The sequence below is a fragment of the Echinops telfairi genome, unplaced genomic scaffold, assembly GCF_000313985.2.
Source record: "Echinops telfairi isolate 266 unplaced genomic scaffold, ASM31398v2 ScPeMD7_70;HRSCAF=299, whole genome shotgun sequence".
Lineage (NCBI taxonomy): Eukaryota > Metazoa > Chordata > Mammalia > Afrosoricida > Tenrecidae > Echinops > Echinops telfairi.
The window spans coordinates 15,777,358-15,795,423 of record NW_022103968.1 but is presented as its reverse complement, the minus strand read 5'-3'; the positions used below and the strand labels follow the sequence as shown (position 1 = coordinate 15,795,423).

At 44.9% G+C, this 18,066-nt stretch overlaps 1 protein-coding gene across 2 annotated transcripts in view; it reads left to right on the top strand.

Annotated features, from left to right (window-relative positions):
- The first annotated feature begins 2,962 nt into the window (after positions 1 to 2,962).
- Positions 2,963 to 18,066, top strand: part of PLEKHS1 (pleckstrin homology domain containing S1) — a 31,973-nt gene continuing 16,869 nt past the window's right edge. Inside the window, exons 1-3 of one of the 2 annotated variants that reach the window (XM_045291533.1) lie at positions 2,963 to 3,209; positions 3,543 to 3,638; positions 6,823 to 6,878. In XM_045291533.1, coding sequence (XP_045147468.1) covers positions 6,842 to 6,878 — 37 coding nt within the window. In that variant the 5' untranslated portion in view covers positions 2,963 to 3,209; positions 3,543 to 3,638; positions 6,823 to 6,841. The remainder of the gene's footprint in view (positions 3,210 to 3,542; positions 3,639 to 6,822; positions 6,879 to 18,066) is intronic. The other variant, XM_045291532.1, reaches the window with a different exon arrangement.

The window sequence follows — 18,066 nt, the reverse complement described above, 5'->3', positions numbered from 1 at the left end:
ACAATCATCAACCCAAAACAAGCCAGCTGCTGTGGAGTCAGCTGCGCGGCGACTGTGTGTTCAAGGAGAAGGGTGCTCTCTAGGGTTTTCTGGGACGGGTTAGTCAGAAGGAGACCAGTGGATCGCCAGGGTCGGTGGGTTGGTTTTTTTTCTACTAAAGGCTATCGCTTGTGTTGTTGCTCCTGGGAGGCTGCACAGCAACAGCCACTGCCATTGGCATCTGTGGGTTTCTGAGAGTGTTAAATGTGCACAGGAGGCAGAACACTTTGTTTTGTTCTATTAAACTAGCATTCCATGATGCTCACCTTCCCAACACGATCCCTGAAGACAAAGCAGGTGCATAAGCAAATGTGGTGAAGAAAGCCGATGGGACCAGGTTTTCAAAGGATGGAGCATCTGGGGTCTTAAAGGCTTGAAGATAAACAAGCGGCCATCTAGCTGAGAAGCAACCAAGCCCACATGGAAGAAGCACACCAGCCTGTGTGATCATGAGGTGTCAATGGGATCAGGTATCAGACATCAAAGAACAAAAAATCATATCATTGTAAATGAGGGGGAGTGCGGAGTGGGGACCCAAAGCCCATCTGTAGGCAACTGGACATCCCCTGACGGAAGGGTCACGGTTGGTGGGGGAGGGGAGACAAGCCAGTCAGGATGCAGTGTAGCAACGATGAAACATACAACTTTCCTCTAGTTCTTAAATGCTTCCTCTCCCCCCACCCCACACACACACTATCATGATCCCAATTCTACTTTATAATTTTGGCTAGACTGGGGGATGTACACTGACTGGTACAGATAGGAACTGGAAACACAGGGAATCCAGGATGGATGATCCCTTCAGGACCAGTGGTGAGAGTGACGATACTGGGAGGGTGGAGGGAAGATGGGGTAGAAAGTGGGAACCAATTACAAGGATCTACCTATAACCCCCTCCCTGGAGTATGGACAACAGAAAAGTGGGTGAGAGGAGACGTCGGACAGTGTAAGACATGACAAAATAATAATAATTTATCAAGAGTTCATGGGGTGAAGGGAGGGAGGGGAAAAATGAGGAGCTGATACCAAGGGCTCAAGTAGAAAGCTAATGGTTTGAGAACGATGATGGCAACAAATGTACAAATGTGCTTGATACAATGGATGGATGGATGGATTGTGATAAGAGTTGTACGAGCCCCCAATAAAATAATTTTTAAAAGAAACCATGTTGACAGGAGTAGAAATCTCAGTCTTTTGCCAGAGGAGCTGCTGGTGGTTTCTAACCGCTGATCATCTGGATCATAGCCCACGAGTAACCACTGCACTACCAGGGCTCCTGTGCACAGCCAGGTGTATGCAATTCAACAGTTCTGGTGGGTGAAGTTCAATAATGCAGATTATCTTCTTAAAGTGATGCAACCCTTCGCACCCTCCTCTTCTGAGTTGTCTACTGCATTAGCATCAACTCACTGGGCCCTGAAGTTCTTCTCAATTTGATGCTCTTACCTTGATCCCATAGAGATAGTTCTGAGAAGCAGGCTTTGAACCCCTTCTTCCTGGCTCAGTCATCGCCAAATGAAGTGAAACAGGAAGGCACCAGGATTTGTAAAATGTGGGTGAGCCAGAACAATTACTGGAATGGGAAAAGCATGGATCAATGCCCTGCTAGAAACGCTGTCTCCCTCTCAGAAAACAAGCTTGCAGCGTTGCATAGCAACCAAATCTCTGGACTAGCAGAGTCGAAAACAGGGACACCCGGCTCAAAGACAGCCCCCGTACGTGCAGCGTTGAATGGGTGTGTTGCATGGGGCTCACTTTCCGCAGTCAGGGCAATAATCCATCATCCTGAATCAGGCTCCGGAGGGGTTCCTGGGCCTCTTCCAGGTCTCTATTCCGGGATTTTGACTGTCATTTTCCTCATTCCACTTCACCCAAAAGTTCCAGATTTGGGTCTTTTCTGATTTCACTTGGTCTCTCATGACCGAACCAGTTTAAACCCATTTGAAATCCTGCTTAAAAGAACTCAATGCTTAATAAGGCAGACAATTTTTTTTAACCAGTTGAGCTAAATTATTATCTGTTTTAAGATGACTTCAGGGGATATTTTTAACTTAAGGTATAAATAACCCCGGGCAAGTGCTTCAGGTGTTTCTTTTGAGCACGGCTTTGAACCAGTTCAAACTGGCTGACCTTTGTGCTAACAGCGGAGAAGTCAAGCACTGGACCACCAGGGCTCCTGAAAGGTGCTACCACAAGATAAAATCAGGAGCCATTTCCTCCTTTTCCCGAACAACCTATAATAAAAATGAAAATATGCTAACGCCCTTGGTAGCCAGATAGCCGCTTCGCGCAGGCGGCCCTCTGGGTCGCCTGCTTCTTTTCAGTAGCTGGTGGGTGGGTATGGAGGCCTAGGTGGCACGGTGGGTTAGACGTTGGGTTGCCAACTAAAAAGCCAACAGTTCAAACCCACCAACCACTCCCTAGGAGAAAAATGAGACTACCTACTCCCTAAAATATACGGGGTCTCAGAAACCCCGTGTAACGGTGTCTATGAATCAGAACAGAGTCATGGCAGAGGGCTTTGTTTGTACTGGGGGATTGGTGAGTGGGTGTGCAGGAGAGCATCCCAGTCTCACTGTACTGGTGATGGCATCTCCACTAGGGGTGAATAAACGTCTTCCTGGAAGCCCTTGGCAGGTGTTAGAACACTTGGCACATCTCTCCGTGCTTCTGCTTCCTCACTTGGTACAAAGGGCTCCTTTCTCCCCTTCCCAGGATGGCATCAGTAAGACGTCCGTGGATAGGAGGCTAAGGAATGGCCGGGCTACTGATCACTGCAGGAAGTCAGGGCTGGGCTGAAGTGTTCTCAATAAGAGTCATTGTATCTGTGGTCCAAAGTCTGGTTGGCTTTCTTTTTAATTATTAATTTGTTTGCTTTAATAGGTTGGTGCTAGACAACAGGACTGTCAAGAGCAGCTCTGTGCCAAGCCGCAAGAAAAATAAAAGCCCTGGACTTCCCCTCGAACACCAACTTCCATTTCAACTTAGGGCAAACAGACAATTTGTCCAAAGGTAGAGGCTTACGAACTTCCTGTGGTTCAGATTTCTAACAGAGCTTGTACGAGTTGCTCATCCTGGCGCCCGGAGAGCGGAGTGAGCAGAGGTGAGTCCAGAGGACTCAGGGACAGGGCACTTTCCAGACGACCGAACCAGCGATTGCCTGGCTTCCAGTAAGTATTGCTCGGTGCGGCCCATTTGGGTGTTCATGTTTTGGGGGATAGGTAAGCTTCCATTAGAGGGGCTTCCTTCGTGTGTTCCCGACTATGGAGTCAGGGGGAACGGGATTCTTGGCAACACATCCCTCTGATCACAAATGTTATTACAACGAACAGGTTAGGCGATGGCTGTGAGTAGATTCTCTTGAATGAGTCCAAAGAGCTCCGTCAGCAAGGTGTTGTGCTTTTGTGAGGGCAGCTTATGGTTTGGATTTGGGGGAGGTGGGGTGGGAAAGGGAAGTGACAAGAAAGACAATCAGAACTTTCAAATGCTTCCTTCTTTCTCAGGAAGGCAGAGGAGCACAGTGGTAAGAGCCTGACCCTCAAGTCAGACTACCTGGGTGCGAGTTCTGCCTCTGCTGCTTTCTAACTATGTGACCAAAGGCAAGTTTCTTAACCTCTATGTGAGCGGGAATTATATCATTGTATAACTAGTCTGAGCACTGTATTATTGCTCATGAGGATCAAACGCGACTCTATATGCAAACATATAGCGATGAATATCTATAGGCTTCAAAAAGTCCATGAAAAAAAATCCCATTTCTTGTTAAATCCATTTTTTCCACAAACTTTATGAAGCCTCTTAGATGTGTGTGCCCATGAAATATACTAGAATTCAATAAGTGTTCACCCTTATTAAACAATCATGGAATATCTGAGCTGGAAAAGACCTTACGACTAACATTTATCGACATTTATATACTAAGTACTTTCGGTTGGATTATCTCAGTTGGTGCTCGTGGCAATCTTATGAGGTTAGTAATACTATCACCCCCGTTTTACAGACCAAGAAATGGACGTGTAAGAGAGGTATTATAATGTGTCCAGGCATAGTATATGGTTTCGTGTTGGGCTGCAATCATCAGGGACAGCAGTTCAAAACCACCAGCCGCTCCTCAGGAGAGAGACAGGCTTCCTACTCTTGTAAACAGTGACAGTCTCAGCAACTCACAGGGGCAGTTCTACCCTGTCCTATCGGGTCACTTTGAGTCGGCATCGACTCGACAGGGGAGGGCTTTGAAGCATAGCACAGCCACAGTTCTGAGGATGCCCCTGGCCCGGGCGGTGTTTCGTTCCGTTGGACATAAGGGTCTCCAGGAGTCAGTTCCGACTCCGCAGCAGCAGCAGCAACAATGGCGACAAGATCACGTCGTTCATAAATGATGGCAATGAAATTTAAACCCAGATTTCAGAGTTTATTTTCACTCTACACCACAACGCGCTAGTGTCTCCTCGGCCACCTCATCTGATGGTGGGTTGGAAAACAGGGAGTGGTGGGTCCCACTTGTGACATTGGAGCCCTTCACAGACATCGGAAGGACGAGATGTCCCCCAAAGTACATTCTGCTGTTCTCCCTATACAAGAAGCACGATGCTGTGGGAGGTTGGGGGCTCTAGCGGAGGACCAAGGTGCAAGCCCAGTGGGCAGTCCCTGCGCCTCTCTCAAATACAGCATCTCATTTGTACAAAGAACTATCTCATAGGCTAGTTCTGAGACATGAAAGACAAAACGTATGTCCACTTCTTTCATAAATGGTAAAGAATTTAGGAATAATTCATATTTTACCAAGACAAAATGAGTTTTGGCTTTTCAACCAAGAGCAGCTAAAACTAACTTGTCATAAGCAGACTGGCCTTAAAATCCATCATCCATGGCTACTTCCTTCTACACAGCCCTCCACCATGGCCCTTGAAAACCATCACTTGCCAGGTTAAATGTCGCATGAGAGGGCCGGCTAACCCCCGCCATGGGTAAATGGAGATGAGGGTGCTAGTCAGAAAATGCCTAGTTCTTGAACCCCTGAAATTGGAAAGAACCTCATGGACTGGATACAATATCTTACAAAAAGTTGTAAAGTGTCTCTGGCGGGTAGGTGTCATGGATTACACATTGGTCTGTTGGCCACAGGTCAGCAGTTGAACCCATCAGCTACTCGACAAGAGAATAGTGTGCTTCTGTGAAGCATTAGAGCCTCGGAAACACAACGGACAGTTCTGCTCTGCCCTATAGAGCACCGCGGTACGCACTGCAATGGGCTCTACGTCAGTGTTGTTTGTTAGCAGTTGGCAGTTTCTAGTCCTCCGTTTGTGTCTCAAGGCTCTCCCCGTGGACAGAAGCCTCAGACTGGATGCCCCAGCACCTGTCCCAGGCATTGCGGCTCACTGCATCAAGCCGAGTGTGGCCATCACCTTCATTCAAGGACACCACTTTTTCCGCACACCCTTTCAAAAGGACGTCTTACGGCCTCCTGAAAAGTTTGCAATTCGTTCACGTAACGCCAGTTGGTAGGATAAAGGGAAGTCTCCCCAGAGTCGACAGTCTCAGGGTCCAGGAAAACGCCCCCCTGGTCCTCCATAACTCCTACATGCTCCTTACAAGTCACAAAAGGACAGCGTGAGATCTTGTGGTCTTAAGGTTAAGCATTTCATCTCCGGTTTAAAGGCTATGGTGAAGGAGCAGTACACTGCTGTGAGTCATTTACCTTACAGGAGCAACGGGTGGCTTTATGCTGAAGAGAGGGAAAACTCCGGAGGAAAGGAATCCCACCACACAGGTTGGGGTGGTAACAGGCCTTTTGTCTCCCTTCCATTTGGCCTGTGACTCTCCTGGAACCTCTCTGCTCGGTGTCTTCCTCCTATTTTGCGAGCTCTGGTGGGGCAGTCATGAAAGCCTAGAAAAGTGACCACCTAGGGAGCCTTACACGGGAGCTCTCTTTCATGCGATAGGCTTGCTGTAAGATGGCCAGCTTGCTCTGGAATTTGGTGTTCATGTGTCCCGGACAGACCTCTGTCTCTCAGGTTCAAACCCAAAGTGTCAGCCTCCACCTGCAGAGCCCAGTCACTGGGGCCCTGATCTTAGCCTCGCACTAGAGAACGGCAGTTTCTGGCACAGAGAAGGCTTATCTTGCTTCCTCTTGGCTAGAACCCATCGCTGGCTCCAGGGGAGGAATACGTGGTCCTTTGCTACTGTGAAGTTTTACAGTCTCAGAAAACTCAAAAGGATCACACAGATTTGGAATCGGCTCAAGGACAATGGGTTCTGGAACAAACCCATACATGTTTGAACTCGGACTTTCCTCCGTGTTACCTCTCCCTGGGGGCTCTCTTATCAGAGCCACTGGTGAAGTAAAGACAGAGAAAGTCCAGGGAAGACTGCTCCTTCCATCATCTTTGCAACACTTCTATAGAACTTCTGCTTTGATGGGCAGAAGCTGCTTGAACATGCCCTCAAGACTGTACCTACAAAAAACCAGGAAGAAAAATATGAACGAAAGAAAAAGAGGAAGCAGCATTTCTGAGCGCCATCCCAAGACTGCATTACTCAGTACCCCATCAATGAGTAGGGACCCTGGTGATGCAGCGCTTAACCACCTAGCGCTCCTCTGTGGGACAGATGTGGCAGTCTGCTTCTGTTGAGGTGGCCAGTTTGCTCGGCATCGATTTGCAGTCTTGGGAGTCATACAGGGTCAATATGGGTTGGAGCAGACGCAGTGTCAACGGGTTTGGGAATCTGTGTATCCGTTTGGGGGGAATTAGCTAACTAACACTTAGCTTTTCTTTTCCACAGGTGAGAGCAGTCCACCATAATGGAACCCAAACCTCAGAAGAGTCCAGGTACCCCAGGTATATCATCTCAAAAAGAATCTCTTAATTAAAAGTGACAATTTCCATCTAGATAACCAGAGTACCGAAGATAAGGGTGGCATTCTGGGACAGTGATTCTTGGTTTGAAGAATGTAGCAGACGTTGTTAGATTCCATTGTTTATTTCATAAGCGCTCACCTGTCTAGATATTTTAATGAGTCATATATTCCATTTGTTGCTTAGAGACGGGGCTAATGACAAACAATGACCCAGCAAAGTCTGGAGAGTGTTTCCTTCATTTTATATAAAACTTACTTGAAAAGCAGCCGTCTAAGTCAGGGTTCATTGCGAAGGTTACTATTGTATGCTGTCAACTCAATTCCGACGTAGCGTGGAACTACCCCATAGGGCCATGGTGGGATTCAAACAACTTAAGAACCAAGTCACTGCCCTAATGATCATTTTCAGTAAAGCAAATTATATTCCGAATGGTAATTTATTGTTTAATACAGTTCATACTTAAATAACAATAAAAGAGGCACACAAAACTGGACTATGCCAAACGAAGGAGTTTTAAAATATTAATGAAAAATAATAAATAATACCTGACAAAAAGTAATAGAACTCTTGAAATGTTTCCATATCACTTCTTGATTGGCATCTTCACCAATCAATAGTCTTCACTTTTATTCGAGCATCAGTAGCTGTGTGATTTATCCTTCACCATCTTTCACTGTGGGAGTAGGATCCCATTCTTTGAGAGTTAGGCCAATTAGACAATGGTCATTGTGTTTGACATATTGGAACTAGGCAATGTCTCTTCTCTGAATGTATTATGTTCATCTTTGCAGCCCCCCTTTCCACTTCTGCTGAACATAACAGCAATTGGTGTCATAATAATTTCAGCTCTTTGAACTCTTTCAGAAGGAATTACGTAATACACTCGTAATATCTTATGGGAATTTGGGGTGTCACACAAAGCTGAAATGAATGACAACCTGCCGCCCTCTGGTGATGTGGCACTTTTTCTCCTTACGTTATATGTTTGGTTGCTGATGTAACAAATGCAAGGGGATAAAAATGTGGCATTTCATCAAAAGTGTAACAAGTTTTATGAAATGAATAAGTAAATATTACAAGCATAGTTCCATCTACTCTTCTATACCTATGGACGAAGTGAACATTACTACAGGCACTTAGAAAACGCTGTTGCGCTGATGAATGTTAAAAAAAAAAAAAAAAAGCAAGGAGTATCAATGGGTGATCTCCACCTTGGGCAGTTGCCCAGCCATCCACCTTAGAGAGAACCCTGATTACAAGTGCCATTTTAACAACCGGTTCATCAAACTCAACAAAAATCAGGTATCAGTGCTGCTGAACCGGTGGGAACCAGCTGAATCCCAAGGGGACGCCATGGGGTTGCCAAAGCTGTAAATCTTTACCGGAACAGATTGTCAGATCTTTTTTCCCATGAGGAGGTTAGAGCTCTTGAACGGCTGATCTCTTGGTTAGTAATCCAGTGCTTAACCTCTGTACCAGCAGGGCGCCTTGTGAGAGTTGCACAAAGTATGCTTTCCAACTGCTTTTTCTCGTGTCTACATCGCTCATAGTAAATGGGTATTTGAAGAGTCAATGTGTAGGACAGAACAACTCAGAAGTTAAATTGTTCGATTCAACTGAAAAGTACGTACAGGGCATGTCTTATGAGCAAATCCCTGTGCGACATGTTGCGGAGAATACACAGATCAGATCAGAAGAGTCCTTGTGCTCCAGGAGCAATACTCTCCCTGGGAAGTTGAAATGAACACACACCACGAGCGATGCTGGAAATTAAGAAGAGTGCCTCCAAGCAGACGATGCTAGGAATTGTGAAACACGTGCAAAACGCTGCAGAGGAAAGGCATACAGGTTGTCTTGGGAAATCAGAGAGGCTGAATGGAGAAGGCATTTGAGCTAGACCCTAACGAAATGTGTGGTATTTGACAGAAATGGGGACTAGAGAGAATGTCTCCCCAGAAGGAACACCAAGCACAAAAGCAACGGTGTGGACTGGAGGCGAGAGGTGTCAGAGGACGACTGGGGGTGTGGGTGGGACAGAGGAGGAAGCCACAGAAACCTGGTGCCACAGTGTGTCAGGCCTTGACCTCCACGTGCTGGCCCACCCTTGAACCATTTTGAGCATAGAAGTGGCATGGCCAGCTTTGCATTTTAGGATTGCTACGATATTTGAAATAACTTTATTGTGGTAAAATTGACATACAATAAACTGCATAGATTTAAAGTCTACCATTAGATGAGTGTTTACGTGTCAGAGGAAGCCAGCCTCTGACAACCGGGGGGGTCCGTAGGCTCAACTGTACAGCGATAATATATAGTCATAGAGAAAAGGAGAGAGAGGAGAAAAGACAAAATAAAGAAATCAGACACATTGCGTGGTAGCATGCTCACCTCCGGGACAGCCATGATCGCAGGTCCGAGCAAAGAGAGGGAGGAGAAGAGGAGATTATATTTCTAAACAAGGCTTACATATATTTAGGGGGCACAAAAGCGCCCCTGCTTACAGGTAACCACAGACGTAACAGGCAGGGGCTGTACCATAGGTGATGTCAGCAATGGGCAGGGGGTGATCTAGGGGTGCACACGCAATAGGAAGGGACGGGACTAGAGCTACGCTTGACAAGATGGACTGATCTTAGATGCAAGATGGCAGTCTAACCTTGATCCTCTTTGCGTTGGCTTGACTTTGTCTCTGGGCTCCTCTTCAGGGGAACAATCACCGTCCTTATTAGTAGGGCGTGAGCCCCACCAATGGTGGGACAGACAATAGTGTCTGATTGCTCGAGATGGCTCATGCCCTCAGGAAGAATACCTCTACACAGCGCACTACACAATGAGCTAGCAAGCAGATGACAACCTGGGGGAAAACCTTGGTATCCCACATTTACATATACATTTACATATGTATATACACGCACCCAGGAAACCATCCCAACAATCAGATTGGGACTGTGCCCACCATGCCTTCAGCTTTTCTTTTTATTTGTTTGTTTGTGTTTTGTTTTGTTCTTTTTATTTTTTAATTACATGCTTATTCTACTGGGGGCTCTTAGAGCTCTTATAATAATCCATACATCAATTGTATCAAGCATATTTGCACATATGTTGCCATCATTATTTTCTAAACATTTACTTTCTTTTTGAACCCCTTTTATAAGCTCCTCTTTTTTCCTCCCTTCCCCCTCCCACCCTTGTGATCCTTGATAATATTAAAAATGATTATTATTTTCATCTCTTACACAGACCACTGTCTCCCTTACCCGACGCTTTCTGTTGTTCATCCCCTGGGGGCAAGGGTGGTGGTTATGTGTTGATCATTGCTATTGGTTTTCCCTTCGCTACCCTCTTCACCCCACCTTATCATTTATCCATAGTGTTAGATGACTGATCCTTTCATTGCTGCGTAGTCTTCCATTATGTGGATGAGTTTCAATTAGTGGATATCTGGAATCCCTGATGTTGTCGTGGTTCCGTGTTGGGCTAACGCAGCCCCACGGTCAGCAGTTCAAAACCACCAGCCGCTCTGGGGAAGAAAGACCAGGTTTTCTATTCCTGTGGAAAGTGACTCTCCGAAAAGCACAGGGGCAGTTCTACCCTGTCCTATAGGGTCACAATGAGTCGGTATCGACTTGATGGCAGTGGGTTTGGGGGAATGGCTATGTAGGTTATTTCCAGTCTTTGCCCATTACAAACAACGCTCTACAGCATTTGTGTATAAATCTCTGTAGGTTCATGTATTCCTTTACCTAGGCGTAGAATGGAGTCATATAGTAAGAGTATGTTTAATACGTTTTTAAAATTTTTGTTTGATTTTTTAAAAAGCTTTTTTGAGGTATAATTGACATACATTAAGCTGGCATACTGAAAGTCTGAAATTCTATGTTTGACATATGTACATACCAAGGAAGCCATGGCGAGAATCAAGGTAGTCCATGTGTCCATGATGCCACAAGCTTTCTTGTACCCTTCTTGCACACCCTCTGCGCACCAACACTCCCCCAATAGTCACCCATCTGCTTTCTGTCTCTGTAGATTTGCCAGCTTTTTCTAGAATGTCATATAAATAGAACCATACCGGTTATACTTTCTTTCTGGATTCTTTCATTCCGAATAATTATTTTGAGATTCATCCACATTGTTCAAGCTTAACGTCCATGATAAAAAATAAAAAACAAAACCAAGCTCGCTGCCGTGGAGGCGGTGCCAACTCATCGCCACCCTACAGGGCAGGGTAGAACTGCCTCTGTGAGATTCGGAGACTGTCACTCTTTAGGGAGTTGAAAGCCCCATCTTTCTCCCGTGGAGAAGATGGTGGTTTTGAACTGCTGACCTTATGGATCGCAGCCCAACGTGCAACCACGATGTCACCAGGGCTCCAAACAACATCCATGACACGTTCTGTGTGAAGTAGGACGTCATGTGATTTGGACATGATGTAAAATCGTATTACACATCTACTTGGGTCCAGCTTTTGCTTAATAAATAAATAAATAACTCGCTGCCATCAAATCAATTGCGACTCCTGCTGACCCTCTAGGACAGAGTTGAACTGCCCCTTGGGGTTTCCAAGATCTTCCATCTTCACAGGGGTAAACAGTCCCATCTTTAACCCACTGCACCACCCACTACTCCATTTTTTTTTTTAAGCATCTCCACAAAGCTTTGTGGCTAAGAGGTGATTGTCAACATGCTGAGAGGGGTTGCGTTCTGTGCTTGCCCCTTAACACAAGTCACCAGCAATCTCCCCTGTCTGACACAGGTCTCACTTGCCTTCTCATTAGCTAATAGCTTTGGTCACTCAGTCAGAATGGACTCAATAGTGAGTTTGGTTTGGTTTGGGTTTTGTGGAGGGGGCTGTCACTTTCAGGGGACTGATCACAGCCTGGAGAACTTTCCTCTTTGTCTCTGAGGGTCATTGTGATTGGACAGGGCCTAAATCATGCGCAATGGCATTCACTAATTTCCGCCCTTCTCTTTTTTTAGTAAGCTTTTGTTTCACTTCTGAATGGTCCTTTCTCCTCTGCCTCTTGCTGCGGGTCACTTGCACCGGTTTTGTTGCCTTTGGGAGCCCTGATGCCACTCGTGGTGATATTTTAAAAAGAAAGATCAACAACCATCAACACACAGTATTGGATGCTGCTGCCTACCAGTCAAAGCCGACCCCATTGTTATTCAGCAAGCTTTTCGATAGGGAGTACACACATAAGCCCATAGGAGGTAGTTAGTTTATTGTGCCAACCTGGCCGATAAATACATGTGGGGTTAATTGAAGGGCGGAAGGATTCATGGCTCAGTAAGCCTTGCCTTTGGAGTTCTCAGGTCTCTTGCTTTGTGATGGTCGGACCAGGGTGCAGCTGTCTTAGCCAGTTCCCTGCTTCAGCTGGCAATGCTCACGTCCTGCAAGACATCCCTGAGGAGAAACCACATGGACCTACCCCAATGCAGCCCTGGGTGCCGGAGCAGCCATGTGGAGACCCGTGCCAGCGCTGAGATGCTTACACACTCACTGACTCGGCTTTCCTCCTGCAGTCGGCATCATTGTGTCTGTTTTGTGAGATGGAGGAGGACTTTGTGGATTGGTATCGGACATATGGGTTAATGGGTTAATGTTGGACTTGTGGGCTTGGGCAGCACCGGGTTGGGATGAATTGGATAGCCAGGATGCCCCTTGGAAGAAAGGATATCCCTGGAGAAAGACATCATGATTGGTTAAGTCAAGGGTGAGTGGGAAAAAGGAAGCCCTTCAAAGAGACAGATGGACACAGTGGCTACAACAACGGGCTCAAACCTAACAACAATTATGAGATTGGTGCAGGGCCAGGCAGTGTATCATTCTGTTGTGCATGTGGTCGCTATGAGTCAGAACTGACTGGACGGCACCTAACAGCTGTGTGTTCTCTTTTATCCACTCACTGCTGATGAGCAGCTAGATTTCTTTCAGGCTTTGGCTTCAATGTACCTTCTTGGACAAATCTTTGGATGGGCGTGTGCTCTCCCCAGTCACAGTGGAATGACTCAAACTTTTATGCGACTTTCAGATTAATTTCAAGGGGAGTTGTTCTATTTTACATTCCTACCAACTCTGTCTGAGAATTCTAGGTCCTTGCTAGCATTGAGTATGGTCATTTAGTACAGCTATTCAATTAGTTGTAGAGTCATATCACACATTATTCCCTAACAACTAATAATATTGAAAGTTCTTTCATGTGCTTCTTTGAAATCTGTAGATCTTCTTTGGTTAAAAGTCTGTTACACTTTTTTTTTAATTGGGCTTTGTGGTAGTTATATAATCTGGTGTCAATTTGGGACTTGAGAGGATTAAGAGTGAAGGGGTGGAGCCTAGTCTGTCAACTGGGTCATAGCCAATGAAGCCTCTGTGTGGGTGTGGCCTTCTCCTGAGGATTCTGGAAACTCCTGTGTTTCCTCCTTGGAAGCAGAAGACACTTCTCTCTCTCGACTCACTCTGTTGGAGTCTTTCTCTCTACACTCCCTGAGAAATTGCTCTACTGACAAGACACATGGAACTACACTAGTGCCATGAGCTGGAGAAGCCACATGGACCTACCCTGATGCAGCCACCTTGGAAGCCAGAGAAGCCATGTAGAGACCCCTGCCAGCGCTGAGATGCTTACAACGCCACTGGATCTAGATGACTTCCAACCCATTGGCTTGTGATCTTCCTGCATTCAGTGTCATTACATGTGTTTTGTGAGTCTGAAGAGGACTTTATAGATTGGTATTGGACATATGGGCTAATATCAGACTTATGGACTTGATCTGGACTGGGCCAGGATGTTTCTCAATATTCAATTGCTCTTGTATATAAACCTCTTTCTTATTCACATATGAGTCTCTATGAATTTGTTTCTCTAGTCTACCCGGACTGACAGGCTTTTTCACATTCTTCTTTTTGAATTTTGAGTCTGCTGGATAACTCGTTAGTGTTGAGATTTGGATTTTCTATAGGACAGAAAAGAACTGGCCCATGCGGTTTGCAAGGTTGTAGACCTTTACAAACGTTGACTGCCACATCTAACTCCCATGAAGTGATTGGTGGGTTTGAATCGAAGGACTTTCTGATAACTCTGGCGTACTTACTCACTGCACCACCAGAACTCTGTTTTATTCTGGATACAAGACCTTTATTGGGACTATGATTGGCAACATTTCCCCCAGTATTTGGCTTTTATTTTCAATATCTAATCATTATGTTTCGAGAACCAAATTTTTTTGTTTCAAATTTGAAGTCCAGTTTACCAATTTGCTTATGGATTACGCTTTGGATAGTATATCTTAATATATTTTTTCTCTTATGTTCCTTCTAAAACATGTATAGCATTGAGTTTTACCAGGAGTGTGAGCTATTTTGAGTTAATTATTGTCTGCAATACAAGTGGTAGATCCAAATTCTTCTTCTTGTTTGAGAGATGACTATCCAGTTGTTCCAGCACTGTTTCTTGAGCTGACTCTTCTTTTTCCATGACATTGCTTTGGCTCCTTTGTAAGAATTCCATTATCCATATATGCATGGGTTTATTTATAGAGGCTATTTGTCCCATTTATCTGTTTGTCTATCTTTATGTCAATACCATGCTGCTTTGATTCCTGTACCTTTTTAATAATTCTTAAATCAGGGACAACTGCCCTTTTTCTATTCTTTTATCCAAGTTGCTTTGACTATTCTAGGTACTTTTCATTTTCCTATGCGTTTTAAAATCAACTTGTCTATTTCTTTTTTAAAAAACCCAAAGATTTCACTGGGCTTTTAGGTTTGCATGGATCTATTGAAAAACATGGAAGAATTAGCTTTTGAACAGTAGTACGTCTTCCAACCCACGAATAAAGTATGTCTCTCCGTTTATTTAAATGAAAAGCTAAATAATTCATTTCTCTCATCACTATTTGATAGTTTTCAGTGTGCATCAATGTAAGTGTTAGTGTTGGATTTTACCTTGGTGGTTAAACATCGGGCAGTTCCGATGCATCAGCTGCTCCACAGGAAGAGGCGAGACACTGTCCCATCGAGATGTGCTTCCCGGAAAGTCTTCTGCGGCAGGTCTTTGCTGGCTTGGGAGGGGTCAGCATCAACTCGATGGCAGAGGGTTTAGATTTGGGGGCTTTTTTATTTCATCATTTGAATGCCATTAATTTATCTATTGGTTTATCACGGATGTTCTTGATCAGATTGAGGACGTTCTGTTCCACTCCCAGTTTGGTGAGCATTTTCATGAGGAAGAGTGCTGCCTACAGGCCGAGATGGGAAGGAGTCCCTCCTCTCCCATTGCTCTGGGAAGAGTTCGTGTACGATTGGTATTATTTTGCCCTTGACTGCTTGGTCAAACTTATCAGTGACGCCACGGGCCTTAAACTTCTCTCATCCTAAGGTTTTTAACTCTACGTTGGATCTCTAATTGATAAAAGTTGTCAGGCTTGCTCTTCTTTGTTAGTTTGTGTCTTTTCAGGAATTTCTCCATTTCATCTAAGTTTTCAAAATATGTTCTAATAAAAATTGTTCATAATATATACTGTGTTTTTAATATCAGTAGACTTAAGTGTAATGTTATACCTTTGATTATTAATTTTGATTTTTTCCCTCTACCCCCCTAACCCCCCACCCCCCATCTCTCAATTTTTCCTGATCAGTTTGGCTAGAAGAGGTTTATCACTTTTATACATCTTTTTAAAGACTCACTTTTGGTTTTACCTTATCTTTTGTTTTTCTTTTCTCTATTTTATTGAGTTTCACCTTTGTCTTTATTATTTCCCTACTTCTACTTACTACGGGCTTAATTTTTTCTTAGTTCCCAGGTTCTTCAGTGAAAGCAAAGTAATTGACTTGGGACCTTTCTTAGATGCTTCATGCTGTCAATTCCCCTCTAAGTACCACTTTAGTGGCATCTCACAAAACTTCCATCTTGTTTTCTCTTTTTCATTCCATTCCTCAAATCTTGTAATTTTACCTTTGGGTTTCTTCTTTGATCCATCATTTATGTTTTGTAAATTTTTTCCAGAGATTTTTCCATGTTAATTCCTACTTTAATCCCATGGTGGTCTGAAGCTGTGTTTTGTATGACTTGAATCCTTTAAAACGTATTGAAATGTGTTTTGTGGTCTGTCTTGGTCAATGCTGTATGTGCCTTTGAGAAGACTGTGGACTCCGCTGTTGTGTCCAGACTACTGACTGCTTCATAAACTCAGATCAGAGGGCCTTTCTCACTACAATGTCTGGGGATACTTAGTGCTCAACAAATACTATCAGAGCTTTTGGAGCTGGGAGCTGGGAGCCAATTGTGACTCCTGGGAACACTCCAGAACATTTCCTTTCCCTAAGATCATACTGTGATAGTTAGGTTTATTGCGCCAACCTGGACAATAGGAACACGTGGGATTAATCAGGTTGAAGCCTGATTGGAGGTTAAAGAGATAAATGGCTCTGCAAGGCCCGCCCCTCTCTGTCTTGCTTTCTGATGATTGGAGCGTGCTGGGGCATGCTGCTGCTTTAGCTAGTTCTCTGCCTCAACTTGTAAGCTACACTACCTGTGGTCTAAGTCAACCCATGGATCCTGTTGCTAAAGCTTGAGACTCCTTTGAGACCTGCTTTGCCACGCTACTGGTGTGTACATTACTTGAGCTTGAGGCTAGTGGATCCTGTCGCCTTGCATTACTTGAATTTGATATCTCATCTGGGCCTATTATGCTAAGCTTCTGGGCTACTGACTGTTGGTGAACTGCCCTGCTGTTTGCTGCCTGTGGGAACACTCTGCTTGCCTTGCCTGAGGGAGGGCTCTGCCATCTGCTTCCTTGACCTTGGACCCAGTAGCCCCCATGAGTTGAAAGACTTCCATTAACTGTTCCATGGAAGTGAGTTGAACTGAACTTTCTGTATTGCTGTGTGGACTAATTAGATGTTATATTCCTTCTTTCTGTATAAATATATCTAATCATAAGTGTCCTGGTTTTCTTTCTCTAGAGAACCCTGCCTAACACACATGCTTATCTATCAATATGTCACCTGAGGCCTCTGAATCTATATATTTTACAAAATTTCTACCTTTGGAAAATTCTTAGTTTAATGCCACCCAGGAGGACTGTGGTTTTTTTAGGTACCATATATACAATGAATAAGGAGGACTGAAGAAGAATTGGTGCCTTTGAATGATGGTACTGGCAACGTGTATTGACTATGTCATGGACTGTCAGTAGAACAAGCAAATCTGTCTGGAAGGAAGTACAGCCAGAAAGCTCCTTAGAATCAAGGGTGGTGAGATTGCTCTCACACATGTTGAGCATTTTATCAGGAGGGACCAGTCCCTGAAGGATATCATGCTGGTAAAGTGAGGGTCAGTGAAAAAGAGGAAGGTTCGCAATGAGGTGGGTGGACGTGGTGGCTGCAAAGGTGGGCTCCAACAGCAGTGATGGTGAGGGTGGCATAGGCCTGAGTGCTGCTTCCTTCCGCTGCACCGAGGATGGCTCTGAGCAGTCAAAACCCATTAGATGGCATCTAACGACAATGAGAGGAAGCACCTGTCTTAGAGGCAGACTGGAGACCTGCTTATTCTGCAAGTGACAAAGGCTGGCATCCTCCCTATGATCAGGAAGAATGCCTAATCTTCATCGAGTACTGGCATGGAGGTGCCAGCCTCGTACTAAGAACTTCTCGTGAATTCACTCCTTGCGTCCTCGTCATGGATCTCTGAGGTCAGTGCAGCTGTCCACACTGTACAGACAAGGAAAGCAAGGCCACTTCAGTGACTCAAGGTGCTCGATAAGAATTGAACTAACTACAAGCTTTTCTTTCTTGGCATGTTTTAATTTGTTCTTCGTCAGTGGCTTGATGTTGTTGCTGTTTTGTTGTACATTGTTGCTTGGTTTCGCTCTGTCTTGTTTTTGTGCATGTTGTTGTCTCCGCAGGTCTCTCTGGATAGGACAGGCTGGATGAACAATCTGGAAGAGAAAACGAGACTGACAGTTCTGGGGGGGACATGGGAGAGGGGAAGGTGGGGGGAAGGGAAGAGGTGTTAACAACCCCAGGGACAAGGGAACAATAAGCCATCCAAATTGGTGGGGAGGTGGGTGTGGGAGACCTGGTAAGGCATGATCAAGGGGAATGTAACAAAGAGGAAGTGCTGAAATCCTGGTGAGGACTGAGCATGATAGTGGGACAGGAGGA